General features: G+C 49.8%; 1 protein-coding gene across 5 annotated transcripts in view; it reads left to right on the forward strand.

The window, feature by feature from the left end:
* Nucleotides 1–19,367, forward strand: part of LOC147233099 (mitogen-activated protein kinase kinase kinase kinase 4-like) — a 46,108-nt gene that overhangs the window by 4,898 nt on the left and 21,843 nt on the right. For all 5 annotated transcript variants that reach the window (XM_086147622.1, XM_086147623.1, XM_086147624.1 and 2 more), the window contains exons 3-11: nt 12,859–12,915; nt 14,849–14,974; nt 16,523–16,633; nt 16,719–16,809; nt 16,900–17,030; nt 17,135–17,189; nt 17,344–17,598; nt 17,678–17,750; nt 17,835–18,045. In XM_086147622.1, the coding sequence (XP_086003748.1) occupies nt 12,859–12,915; nt 14,849–14,974; nt 16,523–16,633; nt 16,719–16,809; nt 16,900–17,030; nt 17,135–17,189; nt 17,344–17,598; nt 17,678–17,750; nt 17,835–18,045 (1,110 nt within the window). The remainder of the gene's footprint in view (nt 1–12,858; nt 12,916–14,848; nt 14,975–16,522; nt 16,634–16,718; nt 16,810–16,899; nt 17,031–17,134; nt 17,190–17,343; nt 17,599–17,677; nt 17,751–17,834; nt 18,046–19,367) is intronic.

The following is a 19,367-nucleotide window of genomic DNA, read 5'->3' on the forward strand; positions in this document are numbered from 1 at the left end:
AAACAGCTTTTTATCGCCTTTTTCCGAATTAAACCCCCAGAAAGGAAACGTCCCCCCACCCACATGACGATGTCCCAGCGTCCTCATACGGGTTGGTCCTAACCAGCAGGGCTGTGATTGGTCCCGTTTGTTGGTCGCCCCAGAAAGGTGTCCTCACTGGGTTTGTCTGCCTGGGCTTTAGCTACTCTTAAGTGATTGTTTTCGTAGTTAGCCCCGCCTCCACCTGGGGCTGTACTCTACTACTTTGTCTCCGTGGTGATTCCGCAAACGGGTACTTCTTGATTCGCACCTCGGTATGCTCGCTACCCTTGTTCCTTAAAAGATGTAATTACTTACTGACTCTGAACATGTGCAGCAAAACATGTCCTTACAGTTACAGTTACAGGTTACAGTAAGGTAGCAACGTTTTCATGTGTGGACAACTAGCTTCCATTAGTTACAGAAAGCTAACGAAGTGTTGATTTCTGTCGCTACCCTCCCTATAAGAGCAAATGACTAAATCCCGACTTCCTTATATGGTACTTCCTGACTAGCAGTGCTCCATCTCAGTATGTTTGCTCACTTTGTTCCTTCAAAAGTGCAATGATTAACCGTATGTGAACCTGTACTAGCAAGGATCACGTCCTCTGATGTGGACAACTAGTTACAGTTAGCGGGCATCCGCTACACTTGATTAAGTCCTGACGTCCTCAAATGGGTACTTCCAGATCAGAGGTGTCCCATCTTGATTTGTTTTCTAGCTTTGTGCTTTCAAAAATGTACGGATTATCTTTGAACATGTACTAACAGATAATATGTCCTCATATGTGGACACCTAGTTTGTACGTGTTACATTAAGCTAGCAAAGTCTTCATCTTTACTTGACTTAAGTTCCGACGTCCTCAAACGGGTACTTCCTGATAAGCGTCACATCTTGGTGTGTCCGCTAGCTTTGTTCCTTCAAAAGTGCAAAGACTTATTCTCTTTGAATATGAAGTAGCAAAACAGTTGTCCTCAAATGTGGACAACTTGTTTGTACGTGTTACAGTAAGCTAGCAAAGTCTTCATCTTCACTTGACTTAAGACAACTGGACAACTTGTTTGTAGCAGTTGCAGATTTCTGTTGAGACCATCCCGAGAGCAGCACTTGTTTAAGACCCAATGTCCCGAAACAGGTACTTCTTGATCATCAGTGTCACATCTCGGTATGTTTGCTAACATTGATGATTTCAACATGAAGTAGTAAAGAACTCGTCCTTGTCATATGTGGACAGCTAGTTTTTACCAGTTGGCTACCAAGTGTCGTGTCTGCAGCGACCATCCAGGCAGCTCTCCTCGAGTAAACCCTGACTTCCTCAAAGGGGTACTTCTAACTATCATCGGTGTAACCTGGGTCTGTACTTGATGTCACTTGTTGGACGTCCTCAAGCGGTACTTCCTGATCAGCGGTGGTATGTCTTGGTATGTTTGCTAGCTTCTCTCCTTCCATGTTTTTGCAGTAGCAAAGAACATGTCCTCCTATGGTGGACAAGTACTTTTTACTAGTACCAGTTAGCTAGTAAAGTGGTCTGTTGTGACCTTCCTGATAGCCGCATCCTCCCGAGAGCTACGACCCCCTACCAAACCTTCCTGGCGGAGGAGGAGGGGGAGTCACCTGGTTCTGACTGATAAGGCTAAAGTCCTTATAGAATTACCCCTTCAGCCCCCCCACTCCCTTTTCCTCTGCCTTCCCCCCCCGACCCTCAGCGTCTGGTCCGGGATCTTAGTCTGTCTGACCTTCTGTGGCCAAACATGGTGGACGGCCTTTTGTGTGTGTGTTGATGGGGGGTCCATCTGGAGCCGGACTACAAAAGTGCCTTCTTGGTTCTGGGGGTTTTGTATCCTGCTGGGGGGCTTAAAGGGCGTCTCATGGAGCTTATTGTTGGAGGCAGTGATGAAGAGGAGCAGCATGATCCTTTTAGTGTGAATGGACTCACACACACACACACACACACACACACACACACACACTGCCTCATTAGCCTTTGTTTTCATTTGCTTTGAAGAAGCACGCGTCCCGAGCCGGTCACATGACCCGCCGGCCGAATGGAACCGGGGCGTCTGATTGGAGCAGAGTCGGCGGAGGCGGTTCCCCCTCCTGTAGCCGGGCAGAATCTTTCAAACCCCCTCCCCCGGGTGCAGAGGAGCAAGGAAGTACAAGTTCTGGAGGGGAAGCAGTGAAGCTTCATGTGGTGTCCTCGTACGCAGACGGCAGGTGTGGCAGTGCTTTAGAAGTAACACGTGATGCCTTCAACGACAATCCCCTATTTTAACTCTCAGACACTCAAAGGGTCAGTCGGCAGCTCCCTTGTTCCATCCCCTCTGCCCTCCTGGTTTACTGTCCCCATGGAGACAGGTTTGGAAAGCACTGAATGTCTGCAGAAGGAGTTCCTGTACTGTGGAGTGTCCAACAGGTACCTGTTGGGTAACCAAGGCTCGGGCTGCTAAACACCCGCTAGCTTGTGGGGGGAGTTTGGGTTAGAGGATCAGTCAAGTCCCTCTAGATGTTTTCAAGGAGAAGTGGTCGGTGAGGGAAGGGACTAGTGGGGGTTGGGGTTAGTTGTGGAGAGAGCACTTTGGTCATCTTCACACTTGATAGTCTTGGGGATTTGGGGGCGGGGTGGGATGGGGGGCAAAGGGACTTCCCTGTAGTTTGGTTTGGACCAACAACTTCACATGGACAATTGCTAGCCTGTGCTGGATAGCCTGCTAGCCAGTGGTGCTGGGTCTCCAAACTGTCAATAGACACCATAGAAGAAGAGAAGCATCCATCCATTGGGGAGAACAAGGAAAGGAACCCCCCTTCCCCCCTTCTGCTGGCTCGTCCAATGAGCATACGTTTGCCTGACCCTCCACGAGTTGGCATTTATGCTAGAAAAATTTGGTCGGTCAACCAACCCCCCCCCGTACATCATGGGATGGTATGCTCCCAAATGGGCTGCTGGAGGGCCCCAGTGGACCCTGGTCCGCATGAGAAGATGGATCTCGGAAAGGCTTCCTATCAACCTCTGTTGGGGTCTGGAGGGAGGAGCGGAGGTGGACATCATGGGAACCAGGAAGTGAACCAAAGTCAGCAAGGGATTTTACAGGGCCGAAACTAAGTGTCCCCTTGCAGAAGACAGGGATACTTGTTCTTCCCAATAGTTCTCTTCTTCCTTGTATTGCTATGTGGTGTTTATGGACAGTTGGTATTCCCACAGGAAGCTGCATCGCTGCCTCAGGCTAGCGATTGTTACGCCCATGTGATACTGCTGGAATGGTTTGGTCCGTTAGACAAAGTGCACCTCGAAGACAAATCAAACTCCCAGGCCAGGTGTGAACGTGGCCTGAGGCTCGGGTTTAGGGTGGAGTCGGTCTGCCTGCGTTCAACCGTCCACGTTCCCCTGAACGCCTCATTGGAGGTGCGGCTTTTCTACGGTTCTCCTTGCTGAAACTGCGAGGCCTTAACTGGATCCCCGGGAAACCGCGGTCACCTGTTTTACGGTGAGGAAGAACCAACTTCTGGATTGGCATACAAGTTCCCGAAAGAACCAAGATGTCTGTCTGGAAGGCAAGCCAATCGTGAAAAACATTAGCGTTAGCGCTGGACTTTTTGCCGTTCCGAGACTCGGTTCTGTTTACGGAACATTCCAGACTCCGCGGTCTCGTCTGGGCCTGCAAGGAATGTGACTGCGGGAATCAGAGCAGCGATGAAGACAAGTATGTCTCGGCTTTAGCTCCGCCCCCTTTTCTCTCTGGATTCATTGATGGGACTCATGGATGCCCCTGAGTGGCTCCTCCAGGTGGTTCCTTCAGGGTTCTCCTTCTCTGCATGGTTCCTTCAGGGTTCTGTCTGTCCATATGGTTCCTTCAGGGTTCTCCTTGTCTGCATGGTTCCTTCAGGGTTCTGTCTGTCCATATGGTTCCATCAGGGTTCTCCTCATCAGTGTAGTTCCGTTGGGGTTCTGTCCCCATCGGTGGTTCTCTCCACTTTCTACTTTTCTGTGGTTGCTTCAAGGTTCTCTCAGCCAGTGTGGTTCCTTCTGGGTGTTGCTTGTCGTGGTTCCGTCAGGCTTCTGTCCATCTACATGGTTCCTTCAGGGTTTTCCTTGTCTGCATGGTTCCTTCAGGGTTCTGTCTGTCCATATGGTTCCATCAGGGTTCTGTCTGTCCATATGGTTCCATCAGGGTTCTCCTTGTCTACATGGTTCCATCAGGGTTCTCCTTGTCTACATGGTTCCTTCAGGGTTCTCCTTGTCTGCATGGTTCCTTCAGGGTTCTCCTTGTCTACATGGTTCCTTCAGGGTTCTGTCTGTCCATATGGTTCCTTCAGGGTTCTCCTTGTCTACATGGTTCCTTCAGGGTTCTCCTTGTTCTGTGCGGTCCCTTCAGGACTCTACTCATCTGTGTAGTTCCGTCGGGGTTCTGTCTGTCCATATGGTTCCTTCAGGGTTTTGCTCACCTGTGAGGTTCCTTCAGTGTTCTCCTTGTTCTTGGTGGCTCCATCAGGGTTCTGTCCCCATAGGTGGTTCTCTCCAGTTTCTACTTTTCTGTGGTTGCTTCAAGGTTCTCTCAGCCAGTGTGGTTCCTTCTGGGTGTTGCTTGTCGTTGTGGTTCCGTCAGGCTTCTGTCCATCTACATGGTTCCTTCAGGGATCTCCTCGTCTATATGGTACCTTCAGGGTTCTTTCAGTTTGCGTGGTGCCTTCAGGGTTCTGCTCGTTCATGTCGCACTTGTACTTGTTCTCATTACTTTGCCTCCCAGAAGGGGAAGGTAGACGGACCTTACGGCTCCTTCGGATTCCAGGATTTGTCCTTGTAGAACCTCCTCGTTCCAGATTAGGACCGGCTTAATCTGGATTAGAATCACGGCGGGAGAAAATGATTTCCCTTTTTCCTGCTGAAGATCAGCTTCAGATCCGCGGTTCAGCTTCTCCATCCAACGACTCACGTTCAGAAGATCCGTTCAAAAGATCCGTCTCGTTCCTGAACCCGGTTCACCGAGGCAGCAGGAGGCCGTCACACGCTCACGGTGAAATTATGGGATGTCCAGGGCTTCGGTGTCTGCTTTGGATTCCGGCTATACCAGTTGTTGCCATGGCGACGACGGTTTTATCGACGATACGTGTCAGTCGGCTGTGATGGAGTTGGTGCTTGACCTTTGACCCACTGAACAACATCTCTCATAACGTGCGCGCGCGCACACACACACACACACATACACACACACACACACACACACACACTGAAAGTAACACGCACATACATATACACAAGAGACACGAAGACACACACACACTCAGGCAGACAGGAACACATGCACACACACACACACTCAGTCAGGAAGACACACACACACACAGATGCAAAGACGCACACACACACACACATAAAACAGTCAGGAAGACACAAAGGCAGACACACATATACACACACAAAGACCGACAGATCCTAACACACACACACACACACACACACTTACAAAAAATGCTCACACACACATGTACACAAACCTGCAGTTAGTGAGGCAAGCACACACAGATACTAACTGACACACACACACACACACATACACACACACACACTCTGCAAGGTCGTTAAAACAAATCCTTTACACACACACACACACACACATACCCGCCGTTGTGCAACGCCATGGTAACATAGCGAAGGAAAAAAGGTTGACTCTTTATTTTGTCTGACATGTTGCCCCCTTTTCTTCCTCATATTTATATAAAGACTCAATGACAATGGTTCAATGTCTATGCTAAGCTAACGCTAATCATGGAGGTTAGCTACCATTTGTTGCTCATTTTTCCCCTCTCACATAAGTGAAAACAAAAAAATAACAGCCATGGTAAGCTAATGTTAAGCTAATGCTAAGCTAATGCTAATTATTTAAGTTAGCCATCGATGCCAGGTGAAACCACGTCCCGTCTCGCCGAGGACAGTTGGGCTGATTTACAGCAATGGTCTAGTGGAGATGCTAAGCTAATGCTAATCGTGCGGGTTAGCCCTCGGGACCGCATGACCCGGAAGGCGACGGAGAGTCAAACGGGACGAAAACCCGTCAGGTCGGTCGGTCGGGACAGATTAGCTAGTCCTGGATTAGCTAGTTAGCGGCTGGTCAAATCCCGGCTAATCCCCTCGGGTTATTTAATCTGCGTGGGTTTCCTTCCTCCTCCGCCATCATGGCCGCCGAAGCCACTTCCTGTGTTTTCCTGCAGAAGCTCCACGTAAACATGGAGATCACGTTAGCGTTCTTCATCCTCCAGGCTGGAGGTCAAGCATGCTATTTTTAGCGCGGCAGATTGTGGGTCAGCGTGTTGCCGTGGAGGCGGAGCTTCTTCTTCTTCCTCTGCTGCTGGAACTCCAGGGTGGAGGTTCTGAGGTCACGTGACCTTCTGTCACATGACCGTCTGCTCCTTCAGGAGACCCGTCTTTGTTTTGGCGGCCATCTTGTTTTTACTTTATATTCTGTACTTGATTTGATTTGTTTACTTGTGGGTTCTCCTTGTTCTCTGCATGTTCTCCACCCTGGGTTCTTCACGTCCTCCTCCCTCCATCCAAAAACATTCCTTGGTCCACTGAAGGTGTGAATGAGAGGGTGAACGCCGGTATGATTGACAGCTGACCTTTCCGTGTTAAGCTCCGCCTTCTGGCCCGGTGGCGGCTGTGATTGGCTCCGCCCCCTGCATACGAAGCGTCTGGTGGAGTTCCTCAGGGTTCCTCAGGGTTCCTCTCAGGGTTCCTCAGGGTTCTCCAGGTTCCTCCCATCGTCCAAACACATGCAGGAGCTTCACCGGAGACCCTGACCTGTGAATAATTGGACGTGTCCCTGTGATTGACAGCCCTGTGGACCAATCCCAGCAGTGGACCACCCCCCCCCCCCCCCCCCTCGGGTGTTTGGGTTCCGAGTAGCTAAAAATGTCCTGGTAGAACGTTTCGTTATGGAAAGTGGAACCGGAGCCAAGAAGCTGCACCTTCCTGCTGCCTCAGATAATTATAGCCCTGCCGCGGGTTCTCCATGGTGGTTCTCCCTGATGGTTCTCCATGGTGGTTCTTCATGGTGGTTCTCCATGGTGGTTCTCCATGGTGGTTCTCCAGGGTTCTCCACAGGGGTTCACCAAAGTGGTTCTCCACAGTGGTTCTACAGGGCAGTTCTCCCCGATGGTTCTTCAAGGCGGTTCTTCATCGTGGTTTTCCACAGGGGTTCTCCACGGTGGTTCTTCATAGTGGTTCCTCAAGGAGGTTCTCCAGTCGGTTCTCCGGTTGGTTCTCCCAGATGGTTCTTCAAGGCGGTTCTTCATGCCGGTTTTCCACAGGGGTTCCCCAAGGTGGTTCTACCCCGGTGGTTCTTCAGGGCGGTTCTTCATGGCAGCTTTTCATGGTAGTTCTCCACAGTGGTTCTTCCTGATGGTTCTCCAGGGCGGCTCTCCCTGATGGTTCTTCATGGTGGTTCCTCAAAGCGGTTCTCCAGTTGGTTCTCCGCGGTGGTTCTTCATAGTGGTTCCTCAAGGCGGTTCTCCAGTTGGTTCTCCAGTTGGTTCTCCCAGATGGTTCTTCAAAGCGGTTCTTCATGCCGGTTTTCCACAGGGGTTCACCAAGGTGGTTCTACCCTTGTGGTTCTTCACGGTGGTTCTTCAGGGCGGTTCTTCATGGCAGCTTTTCATGGTGGTTCTTCTTGGCGGTTCTCGACAGGGTTCACTAAGGTGGTTCTTCACAGTGGTTCTCCGTGTTTCTTCTCGGTTCTTCTCGGTTCTTCTCCAAGCTCTCTGGCAAACAAAGGATCTCTTGAGGAAAAGAAGGAAAGATGGAATTTGCTGTTTTGATGTTCAAGCAGGTCAGAAGCTCCGCCCCCTCCGTCTGCTGCCGACCAATCAGAACCCAGATCAGGATTAGCATATTTCTCTGGAAACAAACGTTTAGCTTTGAGGTTCTCTGTGGGCTTTGGTTCCTACACACACACACACACACACACACACACACACACACACACACACACACACACACACACACACAAACGCTTCCTGTGTACTTCCTGTGTGCGTCTGAGGATGTGCATGAACTGTCAAACACGCCTGATCAATAGTCCCGTGTGTGTGTGTGTGTGTGTGTGTGTGTGTGTGTGTGTGTGTGTGTGTGTGTGTGTGTGTGTGTGTGTGTGTGTTTTCCAAGACTTGCACCTGGCTTCTTTGCTATACACCAAATGCCAGAGGGTTGTAATAAAGACATCCTTGTCCCAAAACGCACACACACACACACACACACACTTTGTGTTCACCGCAGGCCAGGAATACACTCTGTTTGAACGCTGTGGTTCAGTTGATAACAGTTTATTATGTGGAAACACACACACTACCTGTTTAAAACGGCACATGGACGCGTGAGAAACTCTGTGTGTGTGTGTGTGTGTGTGTGTGTGTGTGTGTGTGTGTGTGTGTGTGTGTGTGTGTGTTGGGATGACTCCACTCCCTTGGCATTTCCTCGGGGGGGGATGTGCGGCTCCATCTTCCTCCCGAGTCGTATCTGGCCTCTCTCATCCACACACACACACACACACACACACACACACACACACACACACACACACACACACAGCTTCTCGCCCTTCCTCCCCATAAACCCTCTGACTCTCCTTCCTCCTCCATCGAAGCTCCTGGAAGTCTTTGGTTAGTCGGTCCATCAGCTGATCTTCTTGTTGGTTCTTGGCGAGAAGGAACATCTCCATCATGGAGCGGCCATCTTGTTGTTGGTCAGGTGACCAGACAACGGAGAAGTTTGGACCTCCTGGTTCAGGTCCCTCAGCTTAGAAGGCACCTGCTCTGCTACCTCAGCTCAGATCAGCTGGAGGTCAGAGGTCAGAGGTCACCCAGGGGGTGGGGAGCATACCGGTATGCTCCGACTTGCTCGTCACCGTCCATACCTTCTCCTCGACGTGAAGAAAATCAAAACAAGCTCCTTCACGTGGCTTCAGGTCAGGAGAGCGGTGCCCGTTTGGGGTCAGGTGGTCCAGAGAGGAACCAGGAAGTTCTCTGAAGGCGGGTGTCGTAGCTTTGCCACTTGCCGCAAGTCACCGAAGCACCCGAGTTACCCTCAAAACAAAGGTGGCCACCTCTTATGGAGTGATGAACGTATCTTCTGCGTCCTGGTTGATGTTCCCAGATGAGGCGATGGTCTTCATGGGAGTGATGTCTTGCGGAGTGTGTGTGTGTTTGTGTGTGTGTGTTCTGGAGCAGCGTAAACCGGAGTAGATGGATTGACCGGCAGCGTCATGTGACCCGTCCCCACATCTGACTGAGCTCCTTGTCGGAGAACATCTGAATTCCACGGTCACGTGACTGAGGAGACGGAACGAGGCGAAGGTATCAAAGCTGATGTTAGTGGTTAGCACGTTTAGGGTGAAGTATCACGCGCACCACAGGAAGTGGTTCCACTTCCTGTCGCTCTGTTGAAGGTGCACAACCGTAACTAAATAAACCAGTGGAACGGCAAGAACGTGGGAAGAGAAGCTGCTCTGTGGTTTCTGCCTCTCGCTGCTCCTCAGAAGCCGCGAGAAGAACCCTCCCCCACAGGGAACCAGTTCCTTAGGGCTCCATCTGAACCCTGTCAGCACCAAAGGTGGTGGAGATGCAGGTCACAGGAGGCCCGGATGGTAGGGCGGCTAGATCATGTGATGTCGAGGGAGCAGAAACTGCATTATCTTTGTAAGGCACTTAGATACCTTGGTGCCTTGAGTGCCCTAGAAGCCTCAGGGTTCCCTTCATGGCACCTCGAGTAATCCCAGAGTTCAGGTTTTAATCTAGAAGATCAGGACTCGAACCTGGATCCTTGTCCCCCGAGTGACCCGCCGAGGGCCTGGGGAGGGGAGTCATGGGTTCCTCTCTTTCGTTGAAGGCAAAGAAGTTCCTGAGGAAGAGCCAACAAAGGGGCTTGTGGAGCGCAGCCGGTTACATAAAGCCATGATGTGAGCGGAGCAGAACCAGGGCGACTGAGGCCGCGCAGCGCCGCTAAATGAGCTAAGTCAACCCAAGAGTTTGCCCCTGCCCCCCCAAAACCTCCATGACGGGCAAATCCAAGTGAAAATCAGAGTAGCTTATGTAACCTGGCGTCACTCGTCAGCAATCTTGGACTCTTCGGCCTGAAGTCCTTGTATGGGGACGACCTGTGGAGACGCCAATGCAGGGCTAATAGTGCCCGCTAATAGTGCCCGCTAGTGGCAGGAAAAGGAAATGACACCAAGCGGTATGAAAAGAAGTAACTCCTTTGGACGGTACATGGTACTGCAGGAGAGCAGATACAACAACTACAGCTCTTGGTCCTTGTAGCTTGATATGGATGGAGGTTTAACCTGTAAGCTATCATGCTAACATGGCTCCGGTACACCGGTACTTTGAAAGTACTTTTCCCATACTTCTTAGCCACTTCCTGTTTCTTGCTAATGTCCCCAAACCAGGCGCGGAGAAGCTAGTGGCTACAAGCTAGCAAGAGCGCTCGTCTCATCGGGAAAACAAAGACCGGGTGGTTTACGGGGAGGGGGGCAGCACCAGAACCCGTCCTGACGGAGGTCCTCGGAGGTCCTCGGAGGTTCTTGGAGGCTTTATTTTCCTCCTTGTGCTGAAACAAAGGAACTGGAGCAGAAGATGATGTCATGGTTCAGCCATTGTGCGGCGGTCAGAGGGGGGCGTAATTATTACAGTGTGTTTTCTGAGGTCGCCTTTCTCACGTGGAGACCAGGCTGAAGATTCACTAATGAACGACACACACACACACACACACACACACACACACACACACACACACACACACACACACACACTGTACATTAAGAGTCTAATCGCTGGTCCAACCAGTCGCCTAAGTGGTTTACTTTGGAGTGCTGGAAGTAAAAACAAACCACTCACGACTGTTAGCTTAGCGTGTGTGCGCGCATGCGTGTGCATGTCTGTGCACGCACATGTGTGTGTGTGTGTGTGTTTGCATGCATGAAACTGCAAACTCAGCAGAAACAAAGCAGCCTACGAATGCTTCCCAAATGCTACATGCTAATTGTCTGTGGCAGTGTGGGGGCTGACATCACTGGTGTGTTTTTGTGTGTGTGTGTGTGTGTGTGTGCGCCACATATGGCCCCCTTTACGAGAGGAAATTCTGAATCCGGGGGGCGAAAAACAAACGATTAGCGTCTCAGACGGGAGGCCGCTGGAGTCCGACGTGATCCTGTAACTGGATATCCACGTCGGAAAAACAGAACAGCTGGAATGAAGCTAATTAGCTCCCGTCCGAGGCCAGGAAGAGCTAATGGCTCCTTTCCTGCTATGTCAGCTGATTATGACGGCGGCTAATCCAGTGCTAGCTGCAAGCTAGCATGCTGTTGCAGTGAAAACCGAACCTTACATCTGTGTCATCTACATATTAGCATCCGTTTAAGGGTTGCTAAGATACTTGGCTTTAGTTGGTGTTAGCTGTGCGCAAGCATGCTAATGTAGTTATTCAAGATCCAAACTTGAGTCTGTATTGTTTCTCTATTAGCATCCTGCTATGTGTGGATAAGACAGTTTGCTTTTGTTGGTGTAAGCTGCATGCTAGCATTCAATCATTGTTTAGATCATAACTTGAGTCTATTTGCTCTATAATAGCATCTTGTTATGGGTTGCTAAAATAGTTTGCTTTAGTTGGTGTCAGCTGTGTGCAAGCATGCTAACGTAGTTGGTCAATATCCAAACTTCAGTCTGTGTTATTTCTCTATTAGCATCCTGCTATGTGTGAATAAGTTTGATTTAGTTTGTGTTAGCTGCATACTACTCGATTATCATAGCTATTTAAGATCTGAACTTTAGTCTGTATTAACCCTACATTAGCATCCTGCTATGGGCTGCCAAGACAGTTAGCTTTAGTTGGTGCTAGCCGCATTGTAGCTGAGTATTAGCAGCATTTTAGCATGGTGTAAAGGTTGCTAGTACACTTGACTTTACTAATGGATAGCCGCGAGCTAACTAGCTGCTGTAATCAATGCTACAGATGTCTTAGTAGTTAGCTGCAGATTGCTGAAGCAATAGCTGGGTGTAACCTGCGTGCTAGAATGCTACTGCTGTTAGCAGAGACACTCCGATTGTTACACCGTGACAACGTTCCGTTTTGTTTCAAAAAACTTCCAAAACACGAGCTACTTCCTGTCCGACCCGGGGAAACACGTAGCACGGTTAGCATTCATTGCCCTGGGCGTCCCAACATAAGAACACATGACTTCAGACCCATAAAGCATGCTATGCTAACACACATCGACACATGACAGATGGCAGAGTGTGCATGTGTGTGTGTGTGTGTGCGCGCACCAACAGGTTAGAATGCTAATGGCGCTAGCTAACGGTCTGTGAGGTGGATTAGGTCGTCATGGTTCCTATGGTTCTGTGGTTCCATCATGGTGGAGAAGATCCACGGAGAACCTTCTCCACCATGATGGACCCACGCAGGACCTTCCTCTGGTCCTCCAGTCCATCTTCTACTCTGATCTTCTCCTCCCACAGCTTCTCCAGGCCGACGACCACGGCCATCAGTTAAACCCCTGCAGATGTTTTGTGGATTTTCTTGTAACATAGGGGGGAAGTAATGCTCAATTTAGTGTGTGTGTGTGTGTGTGTGTGTGTGTGTGTGTGTGTGTGTGTGTGTGTGTGTGTGTGTTGTGGTGGAATGAAGCTTCCTGGATGCTCCAGGCCATAAAATTTATGAATGTGTGTTTTGTGTTCACCTCCCTCCCCCCCCGACTGAGTTAATGGTTTGTGCCAATCTTAGGCTCCGCCCCCTAACTCCGCCGTGATTGGTCGGCTTCCTCCTCCTCACCTTCTCCTTCTTCTCTGCTCCGCAGGGTCGACATGTCAAGACGGGGCAGCTGGCGGCCATCAAGGTCATGGACGTCACGGAGGTCAGTATCGTCCGCTCTGATTGGTCCTCTGAGAACCCCTGTGGTCGAACCGGACGCGTGATTGGACGTGGAGGTCCAGCCGTAGAGTACGGAGCCAATCAGGAGACGGCGCTGTCTCGGACCGAAGCACACACACACACACACACACACACTAACACACACCCTGGATTGATCACTTGGCCACATATAGAGACATTCACTCATTCATTCACTCATTCATTCATTCACACTTTATATATTCATTCATTCACTTATTCATTCATTCATTCATTCACACTTTATATAGACATTCATTCATTCATTTATTCACACACACTTTATGTAGACATTCATTCATTCACTCATTCACACTTTATATAGACATTCATTCATTCTTTCATTCATTCACACTTTATATAAACATTCATTCATTCACACTTTATATATTCATTCATCCATTCATTCATTCATTCACACACACTTTATATAGACATTCATTCATTCACTCATTCATTCATTCACACTTTATATATTCATTCATTCATTCATTCATTCACACACACTTTATATAGACATTCATTCATTCATTCACACACATTTTATATAGACATTCATTCATTCACTCATTCATTCATTCACACTTTATATATTCATTCATTCACTTATTCATTCATTCATTCATTCACACTTTATATAGACATTCATTCATTCATTTATTCACACACACTTTATGTAGACATTCATTCATTCACACTTTATATAGACATTCATTATCCATCCATTCACTCATTCATTCATTCATTCATTCACACACACTTTATATAGACATTCATTCATTCACCCATTCATTCATTCATTCACACTTTATATAGACATTCACTCATTCATTCATTCATTCATTCACACTTTATATAAACATTCATTCATTCACACATTCATTCATTCATTCATTCACACTTTATATAGACATTCATTCATTCACCCATTCATTCATTCACACTTTATATATTCATTCATTCATTCATTCACACACACTTTATATAGACATTCATTCATTCACACAGAAACATACAACCATTCACTCACTCATTCACTCGGATGTAGAGACATACAATCATTCACCCTCTCATTTCTTCATCATATAGCAACACATTATCCACTCACTCGTTCATTCACACACCATATAGATACATTAAATCGTTGAACCAATCGCTTATTTGGAAACGTACAACCGTTCACTCATTCATTCACATACAATCCTTCACCCTCTGGTTTCTACGTCCTTCAGAAGCATCGTTCACTCATTCATCCACAGCTCCTTTGGAGACATCAAACATTCACCCTCTCATTCAGATGAACTTCAGTGAACCAATGAATGAATGTTACACCTGCTTTAAAGCAGCTTCCAAACATCTAAAACGTCTCTTATTAATGTAAATAAAGGCTTCGTCACACAATTAAAGAGCCTTGCTTTTCATCTGGTGCCTGTCTGGGTTCTCCAGATGTTCTCCTTCCTTGGGTTCTGTCCATGTTCTCCATCTCGGTCCACTGAAGTTCACTGGAGAGAATCCAGGCAGGAGAACAAACGAGGAGGAAACTTCTTGCTGGAAGGTCTCAGCCTCCTGGATCAGTGTCTCCACAAGGTCTCTGACCTCCTCCATCCTCCTGGAGGCGGCAGGCATGAAGATGTGGAGGTTCCTCTTTGGGAGTGAGGAGGAAGGAGAAGGTCAGAGGGACAGAACATGGTAGATGTTCTGGAGATGCAGACTCAGATGGTGTAGACATGGACCGAGGAGGGACGGTAGAAGGATGCTGAGGTTGGAGGTCTGGAGGTAGACCAGGAGGAGGTTCAATGGAAGCACCTCTGGACCTCTCCTCGATCCACACGAGATGTTCTGATGTTCTCCGTCGGTCCGCGGAGGTTCTTCTCATGGAGCCGTCTTTGTTTCCACAGGACGAAGAGGAGGAGATCAAGCTGGAGATCAACATGCTGAAGAAGTACTCCCACCACAGGAACATCGCCACCTACTACGGAGCCTTCATCAAGAAGAGTCCACCAGGACACGACGACCAGCTCTGGGTGAGTCGGTCCACAGAGTAATCCATTACGGGAGAATATCTTAGAGTACTCTGAGTACTTTTTGGGGTCGTAAGAGTACAGGAATGTAACCAAAGTACTGCAGTTCCACACTTTCCGGGTACTTTTCTGACAAGGCACAGAAGTGACGCGGTACTTTTCTGGGGTCAAGTATGTAGTTACTATGTAATGGCAGGTATTGTATCCGATTACTTTTAAAGTGAGTGGGGTTCAGTCCAGATTAGCAAAGTGAGCTAAAGCTAACAGAACATTACTAGCATTGTGTACTTTAGAGCTTCCCCTGTCCATCACTAAGGTAGTGCAACTCCTGAGTAGCACTAGATACTAGTTACTAACGCTAAACCAACCAGACTTTAGTGGGAATGGAGTTCTTGGTTTGTTTGAAGAGATGCTAGAGAGAACCTGGGTAGGAGAACACTGAGGGAACCCAGTTGGGAAAAATTGCCCTTTGTTTGGTTCCTCGGACCCACTGTGTTGATGGTAGCACTCTGTCTTACATAGCGAGTGGACCTTCTGCCTCTTGTAGGACGACAGCTTCACCATCAGAGAGCTTAGCAGTGGAGCTTAGATGTTTCTTCTGGTGGTGTGAAGAGGTGCGGAACTCCTGAGCAATCAACCTGGAGGTGAAGCTGTCAGCTAACGCTCGGCTGTGGTTCCTCACATCTGTAGTTCACCTTCAAGGTCCGGTGGAGGAGAGGGCTCGGGTTGGGGCCAGTGAATCAGACCTGAGCTTCATGTAGACAAGAAAAGTGGAAGTGAGTGGCTGAGAACAGAGGAGGTGAAGAGGTGGAAGAGTGGTTGCTTCTTTTGTTAAAGGAGAATCACCTGGGTTGTAGACCAAAGAGAGGATTTATGGACGCAGTGAGAGAGGATATGAAGGTAGTCGGTGTGAGAGAGGAGGATCCAGAGAACAGGGTTAGATGGAGAAGGTTGACTCGCTGTGGCGACACCTGATGGGAAAAGCCAGAAGAAGAAGAACAAGAACAAGAAGAAGAACAACAAGAACAAGAACAAGAACCAAAGTAGCTTTCATTCAGGAAGGCTACGGCCGTTGGTCAGATTGGTAGTCCTGCTTTCAGACACCAGAGGTTTGACAAGGCGGGAGAAGGGGTGAATCCCCCGGAGGAGGTGAAAAGATGGAGTACAAGACCCGGTTGTCTCCAGTGATGCTTGTCTGTTGCCTGCAGGCCACTGTAGGCCCTCGAGGCTGTGGTACTGCATCTCTCAGTGCCGCAGTTAGTAAGTACATCCTAGATAACTTTGCTGGTGTTTGTTTTCTGGGAACCAGTTCTTATTAGTGGTAGCGTGCATTTAAGAACTTTGTGAACTCGAGCTGACTCTCCTAGCGGTAGACCCCGGTCCGGTTCTGTAGCGGGTCAAATTGAGCCTTCCGCAGATCCAGAAGACCGCATTTCCCATCTGTCCCTTCCTTGTGCGCGGTTTGTCAAGTGTTTCCTGCGCGGGGAAGGTTGATCCGCTAGCCGCTAGCTGCTAGCCACTGATGGTGTGCACCTCCTCGCCCCTCCCCAGCTGGTGATGGAGTTCTGTGGCGCCGGTTCCATCACGGACCTTGTGAAGAACACCAAGGGGAACTCGCTGAAGGAGGACTGGATCGCCTACATCTCCCGGGAGATCCTCAGGGTGAGGACACTCGTTTTTGCTCCCCGGCAGAAGTTCGGGGAATCTTCTGGGTTTCCTTGTCTTGATCATCAGTTGGGTCCCTCAGGGTTTGGCTCACCTCCATGCTCACCACGTCATCCATCGTGACATCAAGGGCCAAAACGTTCTCCTGACCGAAAACGCAGAGGTCAAACTGGGTACGTGGAACCTCGCTCTTCAGTTCTTTAGTGAGGCAAGGGTTGTTTGAACGGTACCGGCTGTAACCGGGCCTCCTCTCGGTTCTTCAGTGGACTTCGGCGTCAGCGCTCAGCTGGACCGAACCGTCGGGCGGAGGAACACCTTCATCGGGACGCCCTACTGGATGGCGCCTGAGGTCATTGCCTGCGATGAAAACCCGGACGCCACCTACGACTACAGGGTGAGGACTCGGGGATCCCGGTTCCGTCTCGGCGGGGGGGTCGGCGGTCCTCAGAACGAAGGTTCTGGTTCTTCAACTGCTGAGTGACGGTTCTGTGTCCGCAGAGCGACCTGTGGTCCTGCGGGATCACCGCCATCGAGATGGCCGAGGGGGCGCCGCGTAAGTCCAGCTCACCTTCTTCTCCGGCCTGTCCCTGGAAAGGCGGGTCCAGAACGGGGAAGCTAATTCTTTTGTTGCGGACGTCCTTTGTGGAGGATCTGCTCTCTGATGGAGCTCATCTTCGCCATCTTCTAAAGCTCTCTGTGTCCCTCAGCGCTCTGCGACATGCATCCGATGCGAGCCCTCTTCCTCATCCCCCGTAACCCTCCTCCTCGGCTCAAGTCCAAGAAATGGTCCAAGAAGTTCTTCAGCTTCATCGAGGGCTGCCTGGTGAAGAACTACACCCAGCGGCCGCCCACCGAGCAGCTGCTGAAGCACCCCTTCATCCGGGACCAGCCCAACGAGCGGCAGGTCCGCATCCAGCTCAAGGACCACATCGACCGGACCAAGAAGAAGAGAGGGGAGAAGGGTGAGAGTCCTTCTTGGAGAACCCCGTGGAACCCCGGAGAACCTGTTTGACCCGGATTTGTTTGTACCTTCGTCCGCAGACGAGACGGAGTACGAATACAGCGGGAGCGAAGAGGAGGAGGAGGAAGCGTCCGAGCAGGAAGGCGAGCCGAGGTAAGGACGCACGCGCTCGGTAAATGCGCTGCGGTCGCGTTAGCGTCGTTAGCCTGCTAGCTAAGCCCCGCCTCCTTCCCGCAGCTCCATCGTCAACGTGCCGGGCGAGTCGACGTTGCGCCGCGACTTCATCCGGCTGCAGCAGGAGAACAAGGAGCGCTCGGAGGCTCTGCGGCGCCAGCAGCTCCTGCAGGAGCAGCAGCTCCGCGAGCAGGAGGAGTACAAGCGCCAGCTGCTGGCCGAGAGGCAGAAGCGCATCGAGCAGCAGAAGGAGCAGCGGCGGCGCCTGGAGGAGGTGCGACATGTTTGCGTCGGAACAGGAAGTGACCGTTCCGGCCCGGTACCCTCGATGTCATCGCGCCGTATCAGTGACATCGCGGTACCCTATTAGCGACGCTCTTGGACATCGTCCTGGGGTACCGGTGATGTTGTCGCCCGGTGACGGGTCCAAGCAGGTTGGAATGGGTGGAGAAAAGTGGCAGATAGAAGAACATCAGCCAGAATGAAAGGAAAGGTGTACAAGACAGTGGTGAGACCAGCGATGACGTTTGGACTAGAAACTGTTCCAGTGACCAAAAGACAGCAGGCAGAACTAGAGGTTGCAGAGATGAAGATGTTGAGGTTCTCTTTGGGAGTGACCAGGATGGAGAGGATCAGGAATGAGTCTATCAGAGGAACAGCACATGTTAGATGTTTTGGAGAGAAGGTCAGAGAAGCCAGACGGAGATGGTTGGGTCATGGACAGAGAATATATTGGTAGACGGATGCTGGACTTGGAGCTGCCAGGCAAGAGGTCTGGAGGAAGACCAAAGAGAAGATTTATGGACATAGTGAGAGAAGATATGAAGGTGTGAGAGAGGAGGATCCAGAGAATAGGGTTAGATGGAGAAAGTGGATTTGCTGTGGTGACTCCTGAAGGGAAAAGCCGAAAGAAGAAGAAGAATCTGTCATAGATGTGCAGGACATGTATGACCGAGCAAAGTGATGATTGAGATGTTTTGGACATGAACAAAGGAGTGTTCATGTCCAAACCATGGTGAAGATCTGAGTAGAAGGTTGCTGAAGGTGAAGCTGCCAGGCATGAGGTCTGGAGGAAGACCAAAGAGAAGGTTTATGGACGTAGTGAGAGAAGATATGAAGGTAGTTGGTGTGAGAGAGGAGGATCCAGAGAATAGGGTTAGATGGAGAAAGTTCATTTGCTGTGGCGACACCTGAAGGGAAGAAGAAGAAGAAGAAGAAGATGTTGTTGCCCGGTGTTGACGACATCATTGCCCTCTACCAGTGATCAGTGAGTCATCGTTAGGTATTAGTGACATCACCACTCCTTGATGGTGGCATCATCGTCTACTACAAGTGATGTCATGGTGTGACATAATCTTGTGATACCGATGATGTCATTCGAACGGTATCAGCGACATGTCGTCCGCCAGTAACGGCGACATGGTTGCTCGGTACCGGTGATGTCATGGACTTGTACTGGAACGGCCACGCCCCATTGGTTCCCGGACTATCCACCTGGTTCTGTGGTCCCGCCCCCGTTGTCTCCATGGCGACCGCATCAGAAATCAAATGGAGAGAGTAAACATTATTTTGTAATCATCAGAATACGCTCATCTG

This window comes from Fistularia commersonii, chromosome 6 (genome assembly GCF_037954325.1).
Source record: "Fistularia commersonii isolate RoL2024-O1a breed Wild chromosome 6, RoL_Fcom_v1.0, whole genome shotgun sequence".
Classification (NCBI taxonomy): Eukaryota; Metazoa; Chordata; class Actinopteri; order Syngnathiformes; family Fistulariidae; genus Fistularia; species Fistularia commersonii.